The 12,728-nt window shown below is 42.3% G+C and overlaps 1 protein-coding gene across 1 annotated transcript in view; it reads right to left on the reverse strand.

Moving 5' to 3' along the window:
• Nucleotides 1-305: 305 nt before the first annotated feature.
• Nucleotides 306-12,728, reverse strand: part of Shank1 (SH3 and multiple ankyrin repeat domains 1) — a 59,529-nt gene continuing 47,106 nt past the window's right edge. Inside the window, exon 25 of the mRNA XM_036199435.1 lies at nt 306-315. Within this exon, the coding sequence (XP_036055328.1) occupies nt 306-315 (10 nt within the window). The remainder of the gene's footprint in view (nt 316-12,728) is intronic.

The following is a 12,728-nucleotide window of genomic DNA, read 5'->3' on the forward strand; positions in this document are numbered from 1 at the left end:
GGCCTGGAACTCACAGAGATCCGCCTGGCTCTGCCTCCCGAGTGCTGGGATTAAAGGCGTGCGCCACCACCACCCGGCTTAGTCTATATTTCTATATCTTCCTTTTTTCTTAGAACCCTGAATCTAATCTCTTTTCTTCAGTTTTTTTTTAAACCATTACCAATAACAACTTGTAACCAACCACCCTAAACAATGACAAATATTCATAACCCATTGAGTGACCAAAAACCACCCACCCCACCTCTTGGGAATGTGAGCATCCTGTTCTTAAATTTACTTCCTGCTGTTTAGGGGTGACAGCATCTTCAGGGGATCCTGTAAAGAAAAATTTAGGTCAATTGTCCAGTCCTGGGAGAGGTAGCTGTGTCACTTGTTGTCCAGTCTCTGCAAAATGGGAAAGTGCAGGCTTGTCTCAAATCCTGGCTAGAGTGGTCTATGAGGCTAGATCTTCTCAGCTAGCCACCCTGAAATTGTCATGAGCAATTTGTAGCCAATTTTTAGATGGTGTTTGTCAGCTTAGTGGTGTTATCATAGCCCTGATGGAATCATCATTGTGGGGCCCCATCATCCTTTTGGAGACTTCAAAGGTCGCTGTTAAGCATGGTCATGGTTCATTGCAGCAAACTTAAACATTTTAAATGTCATATGCAGCAGATCTCAAAGAGGTTAAAGTATAAATATTTGCTATGTACATCCAGAGTACAAAAACTTAATTCCTAGTTTCCTTATAGAGACTCAAACCTGAAGTCATATACAGGAAGATAGATGAAGCCTTTTTGTAGAATTAGTTAGCACTCTATATGACTGTTAAAATCATGACACTTGGGAGGCAGAGGCGGGTGGATCTCTGTGAGTTTAAGGCCAGCCTGGGCTACAGAGTGAGCTCCAGAACAGGCTCCAAAAGCTACACACAGAAACCTTCTCTCAACAAACAAAAAACAAAAAACAAACAAACAAAGCTTTAAAGAGTCAAAATAAAACCAAAGGATTATGAAATCAGTAGCAGTAAAATAGTCTCCAATTTTTTTCTTCTGTCCCATATCAGGTGGCTCTTCTGACATAAGACAGAGATTTGGATTTTCCTTTTAACAAGCATGCTTGATTTTAGAGAAGGAGAGAGCCACACTCCAACTCCAAAGCCAGCTTTAAGTTTTAATTGGACTGGGGCTACAAAAAGACCATTTGAATTATGTGTCTGTAGAGAATGGCAGAAACAAACATTTGGAAAAAATTATGAAATTTTATCCTGTTGGAGATATGATATAGCAATAGGCCAACTTACTCTTCTTGGGACATTTTTTTTTCTGGACGATTTGTCCTTTTTCTTTGTATGTCTCATTTGTCCAGTGGTCTTCAGATTCCTTAGCTGATTGCCTTCATTTTCCTGAAAAGACAAAAAACAAAACCTGCCCCAACCCTAATTTTGGGGGAGATTCCCTTTTGGAAAGTTATGTCTGATCAAATGAGAAGCATTTGTTAGTTGTACAAGTTAGTTTAGATTGAGTGGTCACACTGTTTGATGAGCTCTTCTAATCAAGAGGTCTCTCTTGTTCAAGTCTAATCTTTATAATATTTGCTTTATGATTTCTTCTGAAATTTTTGTTCTTTCTTCTATAGCTGTTCTGTCATCCAGAGCAGTCTGGTTCCTTACAATGGGCATTAGGTTCTTTAATTGCTCTGGGAAGGAGTTCCCTCCATAATGACAGGAAACAATTGAACCAAATTTGACATGGCATTTTCCAATGGGAAAGGGTTACCTTGACTGTCCCTTGTTGATCTATATTCATTAGTCCAACATCTGCCTTTGCCACACCTTCTGCATAATCCAAAAGGGAAGGGCGTTCTGATGGGATTATTCTTAGGAAAAAAAAAATTGTTTCTAGGAATGCCTTGTTTACAATCCCTTTTTAGGTGACCTTGTTACCACAGTTGAAACACTTGACATTTCAATTTTTCTTCATATCTCAGGAAATCACCTCTCTTATCTAAGCATCATTGTGGTTATAAGATTCAATATTGACTATATCTTGGATCCATCCCTCTAAGTGGGTAGATCTTGCCTTTAACGGCCTAATTACTCTTTGGCATTGTGCATTAGCATTTTCTTTTTTAAAAAATTTTTATTATGTGTACAATGTTCTGTCTGCATATATGTTTGCAGGCCAAAAGAGGGCGCCAGATCTCACTACAGATGGTTGTGAGCCACCATGTGGTTTCTGGGAATTGAACTCAGGACCTCTGGAAGAACGGTCAGTGCTCTTAACCTCTGAGCCATCTCTCCAGCCCGCATTAGCATTTTCAAAAGCCAAAGATTCAATTATTTGTCTAGCTTCTGAATTTGGTATCATTCTATTTACTGTTGAAGTCAATCTTTGTAAGAAAACAGTGAAAGTTTGTTTTGGGACCTGTATAATGTTAGCAAATGACTCAGGTTTCTCTCCTACTTTTTCAATTCTGTCCCAAGCATTCAAGGCTGCCAGGCAGCAGTCATCATATAGAGATTGCCTTTCTTTTTTTTTTTTTTTTTTTTAGCTGAGGATCAAACCCAGGGCCTTGCACTTGCTAGGCAAGTGCTCTACCACTGAGCTAAATCCCCAATCTGAGATTGCCTTTCTATATTAGCATAATCTCCCTCTCCATAAAGTTGGTCTTGGGAGTTTTCCATGCCTCTAGTCACACTTTGTTGTTCATGGTCTTAGCCTCATCTTTCCACAAGGTCCTCCACTGTAACTGAGGACCAGGCTCCAAGATTGCTGTAGCCAAGTCTCTCCAGTCTTGAGGGGTAAGTCTATTACAAGTTAACCATTTGTTTCACAAAAGGTGAATGCATGCCATATGAGAATATTACTTCCTTGAATCGCCTCAAACCTAACATTTTCCCAGGAGTCCATTCAGCTCTTACATGGCCTCGGGACATCTATCATTTGGCAGTTCCTGTAAGGTTACTGGATATATTAAGGTTGGCTGTTTGAAAACCTTAGGCTGTTCCTCTGTAACCTTATAATGCAATGCTGAGGTTGTTCTCCTTTAAATTCCTCTGGGTTTGACTATCTCTATGATCTGTTTTAATAAGTTTCTCTAAAACTTTTATCTTGGCACTCATATTAACCTTCTTTTTTAGTGATATAACAAAAATGATCAAACAAATAATACTTATAATTGATATTATATAAATCCCATCCAAATTAATTATCCTCTCATTTAGTTGCTCCATCTTCAAACTGTTCAGCATATTATCATACAGAGACCTAACCCCCTCCATTATAATAGTATTTCCCATTTTTTATGTGGAAAAAACCTCTCTCTTTTAACTAATTCCTCCCTTTAAGAATTCCCAATTGCCTCACCAAATCTGCAGACAATGATGATAAAGATGTGAGGCTGACTGCTTCTGCGTAGAACAGTAGAATCCTGAGCGGGTTTCAAGGCAGCTACCTAGTGTGGCAGCAGGCTGAGGAGGGGGTCCGGGGAAAGCCCACAACCCATTGGGAGAAAAGAAGCCAAAGAGCCAGCCGTCTGCCCGGGAGAATGTGAGAAAGCAGGTAACTCCCGTGATTTTTAGAGTTTGCTGCAGAGAGGCTGCAACAGAAATTCCCAACTCGCTCAGAGGCTTGAGGAAAAAAAGGAAAACCTAGTTGGCAGGGTAGAGACTCAGTCTGAGCATAGCTCCAGCCTATGCTGGTGGCTGCAAAGTCACAGGCAAGCGACTTTTTCATGAATTCGTGCCCCATGTTGGGCATCAGATATAGCACAAATTCTAATTGCTCTTAATAAAAATAAGAGTCAGATATTGGAGTAAATGCTGAAAGACCAGAGAAGTAAAGGAGCCAGCCTCTAGAGAGACTTCTTACCTCTCCCAAATCCTCAGACCAAAAGAGCTCCTGTCTCCACCCCACCTTATCACTTCCTCTCCCCACCCAGCCATATCACTTCCTGTCCCTTTCTCCCAAGTGCTGGGATTAAAGGCCTGTCCCTCCCAAGTGCTGGGATTAAAGGCCTGTCCCTCCCAAGTGCTGGGATTAAAGGCATGAGATCTCATGTGCTGGGATTAAAGGTGTGTGCCACCACTGCCTGGCCTCTAATGACTAGCTCTGCACTCTAATCTCCAGGCAAACTTTGTTAGAGCACAAACAAAATATCACCACTGTTAAGGAGTAAAATTCTTGCATCTAACAAATTAGTAAATACTTTTTTTTTTCAGTGTTTGGAATCAAACCTAAGGATTTGTGAGCACTAGGCAGGAGTTCCAAAACTAAGCCATGATCTCATTCCCACACTGGGGGATCCTGGGCAGGTGTCCCCAAATCCTTACTAGATGTGGTGGTTTGAATAAGAATGGCCACCATAGGTTCATAGATTTGATGCTCAGTCACCAAGGAGTGGAGCTGTTTGAAGGTATTAGTAGGTGTAGCCTTGCTGGCGAACCTGTGTTTCTGGAGTTGGGATTTGAGGTTTCAAAAGCCCTTGCCAGCCCCCGCCCTCTCTCTGCCTATGAATCAGGATGTAGCTCTCAGCTACTGCTCCGGTGCCATGTGTGCTGCCATGCTCCCCGACATGATGGTAATGGACTAAGCCTCTGAACTTTTGAGCAAGACCCTGATTAAAGTCGCCTTGGTCATGGTATCTTTTTGAAGCAATAGAACAGTGAGTAGATGCCAGGGAGCGGGATGTTTCCATGACAAGCCTGACCAGGCTGCCGGATGGAGCAATGTGGACTCTTAGAGTTTGGATTAGAAAGGCAGCTGAGTGCTTTAAGTGAGGCTCAATGGGCCATTCTAGCAGGAGCATGTACATTGTGGAATATTACTTTAACTATATCAAGGGGTGGTACATTTGTTTATGCTGCATTTGTTTAACGGTGTAAAGATGTGTTGCTATTTTATCTTGCCTGCCTGATTGGTCTAATAAAAAATCGAAGGGCTAATAGCTAGACAGTAGAGGGATAGGCAGGGCTAGTGGGCAGAGAAAATAAGTAGGAGTAGGAATCTAGGCTGGAGAGAGAAGGGAGAGAGAAAGAGGGAGATGTCTGGAACCAGCCAACATGGAGGAAGCAGGAAAGTAGGTCTTTCAGAATGAAAAAAGGTAAAAAAAAAAAAAAAAATCAAGGCAAAACATAGATGAAGAGAAACAGGTTAAAATAAGTTATAAGATAAGGCCAAGCATTCATAACTAATAAGAAGTCTCTGTGTTATGATTTGGGAGCTGGTTGGTGGCCAAAAGAAAGTATGTTACAATTAGCATTCCAACATGGGGCTCAAATTTCTACATAGGGCCTGAGAAGCTGAAACAGACAAACAAAAGCAAACAGCCTGGCCACTGTTCCCTTAAGAGGCTCTGCTGTACAGTATGCTAAGTAGAAACAGCAAGCTAAGTAAGAACACCTGCCACTGTGCAGGCACCAACATCCCAGAGCTGGGGCAGTTGAATGCAGCTCCCAGTGAAGGCTGTCAGCCAGGCTTCGTGGCCATAAAGCTCAGTTCTCACGGGCTTGAGCTGCGTGGAGTCAGCCACCACTGCCTAGCAGTCTAAGGTTTGGCTCAGGTGGTCAGAAGAGGCTAGAGATACACAGTAAAGACGTCCTGAAAATCTTGGTTACAGATATAAAGAATTAAACCAAGAAAAACTACGAGATAGGGGATGTATATACTGACCCCTCTGCATGGGACAGTTCTGAGCCAGGACAGCAAATGTCACAGCTGGTTCCCCAGAACTTACTTAACCACTGTCTCCATTTTCCCAGGGTCCTCAAACAACAGGAAATACATTTAAAAACATGACACCCACATTCGCAAGAGGTGGGATGGGTGGTTTTGGTCATTCAGTGGGTTTTGGGTGTTTGTCATCATGTAGCGGGGGTTCGTTGCAAATTGTTATTGGTTATGGTAAGGGAAGAAACTAAGCAAAAGAGGCTAGATTCAAGGATCTTTTTCTGAAAAGAAATGGGGGGATATAGGAATTATTGGATAAAAGGGTAGATTATTGAATCTACCTTATATTTTTTAAAGATACATTTATGTATTATGTGTTCTGCCTGCATGCCAAAAGAGGGAACTGGATCTCATTATAGATAGTTGTGAGCCACCATGTGGGTGCTGGGAATTGAACTCAGGACCTCTGGAAGAGCAGCCAGTGCTCTTAACCTCTGAGCCATCTCTCTAGCTCCAAGAGAAACTGTTATTCTCAAATATTTTACATTGGTATGGATTTGTATATTGATGCAAATTTAAGGTTATTTTTTATTATAACATATATAAGTTTCTACTTTTGTTTAAGGCATTGTACCTATGCAGTTCATTTGAAAACATAAGGTAAAGTTCTAGTCCTTGAAAACTGTTTTAATAAACTATTTAGGATAATTAAGAAGTGCAGGTTAGTAGTTAGTTACCTATAATGATCAAACTTGTAGTTAGGTTAGGTATGTTTTCAAGATCATACAGAGCTGTATTTTAGATAGATAGTCTTCAAACACTTCAAAAACCTACAGGATATGGCATTTAAAATGTTTTGTTAACACAGGGCTTTTCATGACAGTGAGACACATCTGCTCCTGGCAGCACCAATCTACTTCAAAAAAGGATATGTGCATCAAAGAACCTCCATATTGAGCCTGCTTTCATTGTGACAGAGCTAGCCATTTGGACAAGAAACTGCCCTTTCCCCAACTGCTGACCATCCAAACTAGACAAAGAAGAGCAACTGGCAAACTTTGCCAAAACAAGGCAGCACAGTCCTTCAAAATTTTTGCTTCATAGAAAAGTCTGCCAGGTCTTCTAGGCCTGTAGGATGAAGATGGATGCCCCAATATTGCAGAGGAACCTTGGGTGACTGTCCAGGCAGCCAGATGTCTCTGTCATTTCTATAGTTTTGGGAGTTGCTTGCTCTGCACTTCCTGTTTAACTAAGGTACTATTATATCCTTCTGGGTTCTTTGATGGAGTTGAAGACTAGATAGTTACAATTTTCCTTAATTATGATAGAAGGTAAATTAGGTACAGATAATAGAGTGATTTCTCTGAATTTGTCAAATGCAAAGGACTGGATATTATAAATGTAATTCTTACTTGATAATTGTTCTTATTGTATATAGTGTGACTATGTTAAACCTTTAACAAAAAGAAGAAAATGTTGCAGAATATTACTGTAACTATGTAAATGTGTATTACATTTGTTTATGCTACATTTGTTTAATGGTGTAAAGATGTGTTGTTGTTTCACCTTGCCTGCCTAAGGTATCTGATTGGTCTAATAAAGAGATGAATGGCCAATAGCCAGGTAGTAGAAGGATAGGTGGGGCTGAGGGGCAGAGAGAAGAAAGGAAGAGGAATCTAGGCTCAGAGGAGAATGAGAAGAGAGAACATGGAGAAAGAGAGGGAGATGCCGGGGGCCAGCTAGTCAGGCAGCCACCAGCCAGCAGACATAGACAAAGCAGGAAAAGTAAGACATACAGAATGAAATAAAGGTAAAAAGCCCTGAAGCAAAACATGGGTGGAAATAAAGAGGTTAAAATAAATTATAAGAGCTAGTAGGACAAGCATAAGATAAGGCCAAGCATTCATAACTAATAAGAAGTCTCCATGTCATGATTTAGGAGCTGGTTGGTGGCCAAAGAAAGTATGTTACACATGGAAGACAATGTTGAGGGTGATTTGAACTGTGGGGGCCCTGCTCAAGAAGTTTCAGAGGGAACTAAATGGCCTAGAGATCATTTGTGGTGGTTAAATAAGAATTGCCCCCATTGATTCATATATTTGAATGCTTAGTCATCAAGGAGTGGCACTACTTAGAAGGATTAGGAGATGTAGCCTTGTTGGAGGAAGTGTGCCACTAGGGGTGGGCTTTGAGGTTTCAGAAACCCAAGCCAGGCCCAGAGGCTTTTTCTCCTCCTGCTGCCTACAGATCCATATGTAGAACTATCTGCTCTTCTCCAGCACCATGTCTGCCTGCAAACTTCCCTGTTCCCTGCCATGATGACAATGGACTTAACCTCTGAACTGTAAGGCAGCCCCAGTTAAATGCTTTCCTTTATAAGAGTTGCTGTGGTCATAGTGTCTCTTCACAGCAATAGGACACCATTCTTGTGATATTTTAGAAAAGAATGTGGTCTTTTTTTTTTTTTTTTTTTTTTGCCCTTGTTCGAAATACCTGCCTGAGACTAAATTGAAGAGCTTTTGGATTAATAATGGCAGTGGCAGAGGCAGAGGAGATGTCAAGATAGCCTAGTATTGACTGTTGTCGTGTGGTTATTAGTAATTACTTTCTCTCTCTCTCTCTCTCTCTCTCTCTCTCTCTCTCTCTCTCTCTCTCTTGGTTTTTCAAGACAGGGCTTCTCTGTGTGGCCCTGGCTGTCCTGGAACTCATTCTGTAAACCAGACTGGCCTCAAACTCAGAGATCTGCCTGCCTCTCCTGATTAAAGCATGTGCCACCACTACCTGGGTCACTTTTCTGAAGATGTACAATGAAAAGGAATGAGCTGGACAAAGAGAAATACAAAATGTACAGTTAGAGAAGAAAAATTGCCTTAGGGTTTCTATTGGTGTAAAGAGACACCATGACCATGGTAATTCTTATAAATAAAACACTTAATTGGGGTGGCTTACAGTTCAGAGGTTCAAGCCATTATCATCATGATGGGATCTGGTGGTGTGCAGTCATACATGGTGCTGGAGAGGTAGCTGAGAATCCTATATCTTGCAGGCAACAGGAAGTGGTCTAAGACACTGGGTGTTATCTTGAGCATATAGGAGACCTCAAAGCCTGCCTCCATGTGACACACTTCCTCCAGCAAGACCACAGATACTCTAACAAGGCCACACCTCCTAATAGTGCCACTCCCTTTGGGGAGCATTTTCTTTCAAAACATCACAACAAGGAAGTATAATGGAGCTAAGTCCAATGCCCAAAGAGATAAAAAGGTTAAAGAAAACCTGATGCTAAGTGGAATAAAGGGAGTGGTGATCTCAGAGCAAGACCACATCTACTTTGTGAAACAGAATTAAAGGAAATCTTAAGCAGTGAAGGAAAACATCAATAACAGAAATCCAATGTAAATGTACTTGAACAAGGAAGCCAAGTTCCAACCCCAAGAAGCAGCAGAACTTTGCAGGTTTGGCCATGTGGTTTTGGCTTTAGAGTCAAGAATACAAGAGAGGGATTGTGAAATCTTCCTCTGCAGCTAAGGAAAACCACTGAGGTCTGGTGTGTGTAGGGGTGTCCCTGCATGGAGGATCAAAGAGGCCATTGCATGAAGCTGTGGAGGTGAAGCCTGGATTGTGTTCTAGACCCCAAGATGTGTGAGATGCTAGAGTTATGGGGAAATCTGCTCACAGGGAGTGGAACCAGCCCAAGAGAAGGAAGTGTGTTGTAGTCAATAAAGCTGGAAGGAGTTGGAGATCTATTTTTTATTTTATTTATTTTTTGAGACAGGGTTTCTTTTTGTAGCCTTGGCTGTCCTAGAAATAGCTCTCTAGACCAAGCTGGTCTTGAACTCAGAGATCCACCTGCCTCTGTCTCCCAAGTGCTGGGTTTAAAGGCATGTGCCACCATCTCCTAGAAGGAGTTGGAGCTCTGAAGAGTGCGAGCTTCATGTCCAGTCTTTGACATTTGAATTTGAATTTGGAGTTTGCCCTACTGGTTTTGGTCCTGCTTTGGTCCAGTATTTCCCTACTATGCTCCTTTTCCTCCCTTTTGGAACAATAATGTATATTCTATATTATGTATGTTAGAAGTATGTAATCTGCTTTTTGATTTTGATTTTACAGAGGTTACAGTTTAAGAGATTGCCATGAGTCTCAGAAGAGACTTTGAATGTTGGACTTTTAAACAGTGTTCAGATTGTGGTAGATTATGGGGACTTTTAAAGTTGGACTGAATATATTTCTGCATTATGTTATAGCTACAAGCCTATGGGGCCAGGGAGGTGGTTTGAATAGGAATGGCCCCTTAGGCTCATATATTTGAAAGCTTAATCAACAGGGAGTGGAACCATTTGAAAGGATTAGAAGGATTAGGAGATGTGGCCTTGTTGGAGGAAGAGTGCACTGGGGTAGGCTTTGAGGTTTCAAAAGTCCATGTCAGTCCCAGTCTCTCTCAGCTTGTGGATCATGATATACTTCCCAGCTACTTCTCCAGCACCATGACTGTCTGCATGCCACCATGCTCCTAGCCATGATGATAATGAACTAAGCTTCTGAAACTGTAAGCAAGCCCCAGTTAAATGCTGCCTTGGTCATGTGTCTTTTCACAACAATAAGAACAGTAACTGAGACACTGCAGGGTACTTGGCAAGGCTGTACCGCTCGCTGATCCACATGTCCAGCCTTTTGTTATTTGAGGCAGGGTCACTATTTGTAGCTCAGGCTAGCCTTGAATTTTTGATGTTCTTGTGCAGCCTTTTGAATAACTGGGATGACAGACCCTGGCCACCATGCCTGATTGTGTGTGTGTGTGTGTAGATGGACAAGCTATGAAAGTGTTCTACCACTGAATAAATACACTTTTTTAGTAATCAACTGCATAGTTATGGGGATTAGAAATGCTGTCACAGTTTAGAAAAATCCGGTATATATTTAACATCACCTTTCCTGAGAAAGTATTCTCATTCTTTACAGATGTCTCTGGGTTGCCATGCCATGTCTTCCAAGTGGCCACACATTTCCAGGGCATGTCAATTTCCTTCTAAGTTATCAGAATAGAAATACAGAGTTTTAATATGGAGAGTTTCACCCTATGGCAAAATCAAGACAATAGTTTAGTGAACTCACTGTCCCAGCAATACTTAGCTGCAATGTGAGCAATATTTTCCTGATTGTGTTTCACACAGGCACACCACTACATTTGTGTGGACATTATACAGACCACAAATTGTAGACACAATATCATTTTTATCAATTCTGATTTCAGCTGTGTCTCCATATTGGTGTGTGTGTGAGAATGTGTGTGTGTGGGAGTGTGTGTGTGTGTGTGTGTGTGTGTAGGTTAGAGGTTAACATCTTTAATCACAGCCCACTTTTTTTTTAGACAGGCTCTTTCACTGGCCTGGAGCTCACTGATTCAGTTGGATTGTCTGACGAGCGAGCCCAGTGTACTTCTGTGTCCACCACCCCAGCACTGGGATCACAGGCATATACTGACATGAGTTCTGGGGACCACACTTAAGTATTTATGCTTGCATGGTATCTTACTTTTTTTTTTCATGTTACAGTAACAAAACACCTGACCCCCCAAAAAAATTAAGGGAGAAAAAGATTATTTGGCTCACAGTCCCAGGTCTATGACACCAGGGAAGTCAAGGCATCAGGAACTTGAGGCTGCTAGTCAGGTCACATGTAGTGGCAAGAGCAGAGGGCAGTGATCCCGTGCACACATGCATGCTGGTGCTCTCCTTGCTGTCTCCCCCCTTGTCCATACAATCTGGGGTCCCATGCCCAGAGGATGACACTGTGCCCAGAGAGCAATGCTGCCCACAGTGGGTGTGCACTCACTTCTAATAACACCGTCAGTTCCACAGACATGCCCACAGAACACCCTGATCCGACTCTTCCGAGACGATTCCAGATTGTGTCAAGTAGACAATTAAAAGCAAACCTAACACAAGGTGAGCACGTTACTGACTGAGCCATCCCCATAGTCCCATCCAAACAGCTAGGAATTTTTAAGGACACATATCCACCATGTCACAGTGACAAAATCCACAATTCTTCCAGATTCTCTTGTGTAGTACATATTTAGATTCGTATGTCTAAATCTGGACATAAATCCCCAACCTATGTCCAGATCTATTTGCTTGTTTTTGTTAGTTTCCAGTTGCTTTGGCTGAATTGGGACTCAAGCAGTTCACACAAGGGTTACAACTCATGTCTCCTGGGACTTTCCCGGTCAGCACTCATCTGGGGCCATTTCTGCACTTGGCATTTTGCTGGATGCTAGGGCAGGAACACTGAGTCTGAGGCTGGAAAGATGTGCATGCTGCTCTTGACAAGGACCCAAGTTCAGTTTCCATCACCCATGCTGGGTGCCTCACAACCACCTCTACCTCTAGCTCCAGAGGATCTGACGCCCTCTTCTGGCCTCCATGGGTATGTCACACAAAATTAAAAATACATATTAAAAAACAACAACAATAAAACACATTGAGGCTGTGGACTGACTGGGTATGGTGTTGCACACCTACCATCCTAGCACTCAAGAGGTGGAGGCAGGAGGATTGCCATGAGTTCAAGGCCTGCTGGGGCTACATAATGAGTTCAAGACAGCCTGGGCTGTAGATTGAGGCCCTACCTTTAAACACCATTGAAAGGGCTGGCAATGGCTCAGTCAGCAAAGTGCTAGCATAAAGGGCCTAAGTCCGATCCCCAGAACCCACGAGACAAAACAAATGGGCAGGAGGGATGGCTCAGCAATTCTTGCAGAGTTTGGTTCCTAGTACTCACATCAGGCAGCTAGCCACCACTTGTTATTCCAGCTCCAGAAGATCTGACACCCTCCTCCAGCCTCTGCAGGCACTCACACACACGTGGTACACACAGAGAGACACAAATAAAAATAACAATAAATCTTTCGAGCTTGGGGATTTAGCTCAGTAGTAGAGCACTTCCTAGCAAGTACACGGCCCTGGGTTCGGGCCTCAGCTCTGGAAAAAAGAGAAAATAACATAAATCTTTCAAAAACAAAGCAGGTGTGTCGGTGCACACTTGTAGCCCCAGCACTGCACAGGCAGGGACAGGCCAGGC

Source organism: Onychomys torridus, chromosome 1 (genome assembly GCF_903995425.1).
Source record: "Onychomys torridus chromosome 1, mOncTor1.1, whole genome shotgun sequence".
Taxonomy (NCBI): Eukaryota; Metazoa; Chordata; class Mammalia; order Rodentia; family Cricetidae; genus Onychomys; species Onychomys torridus.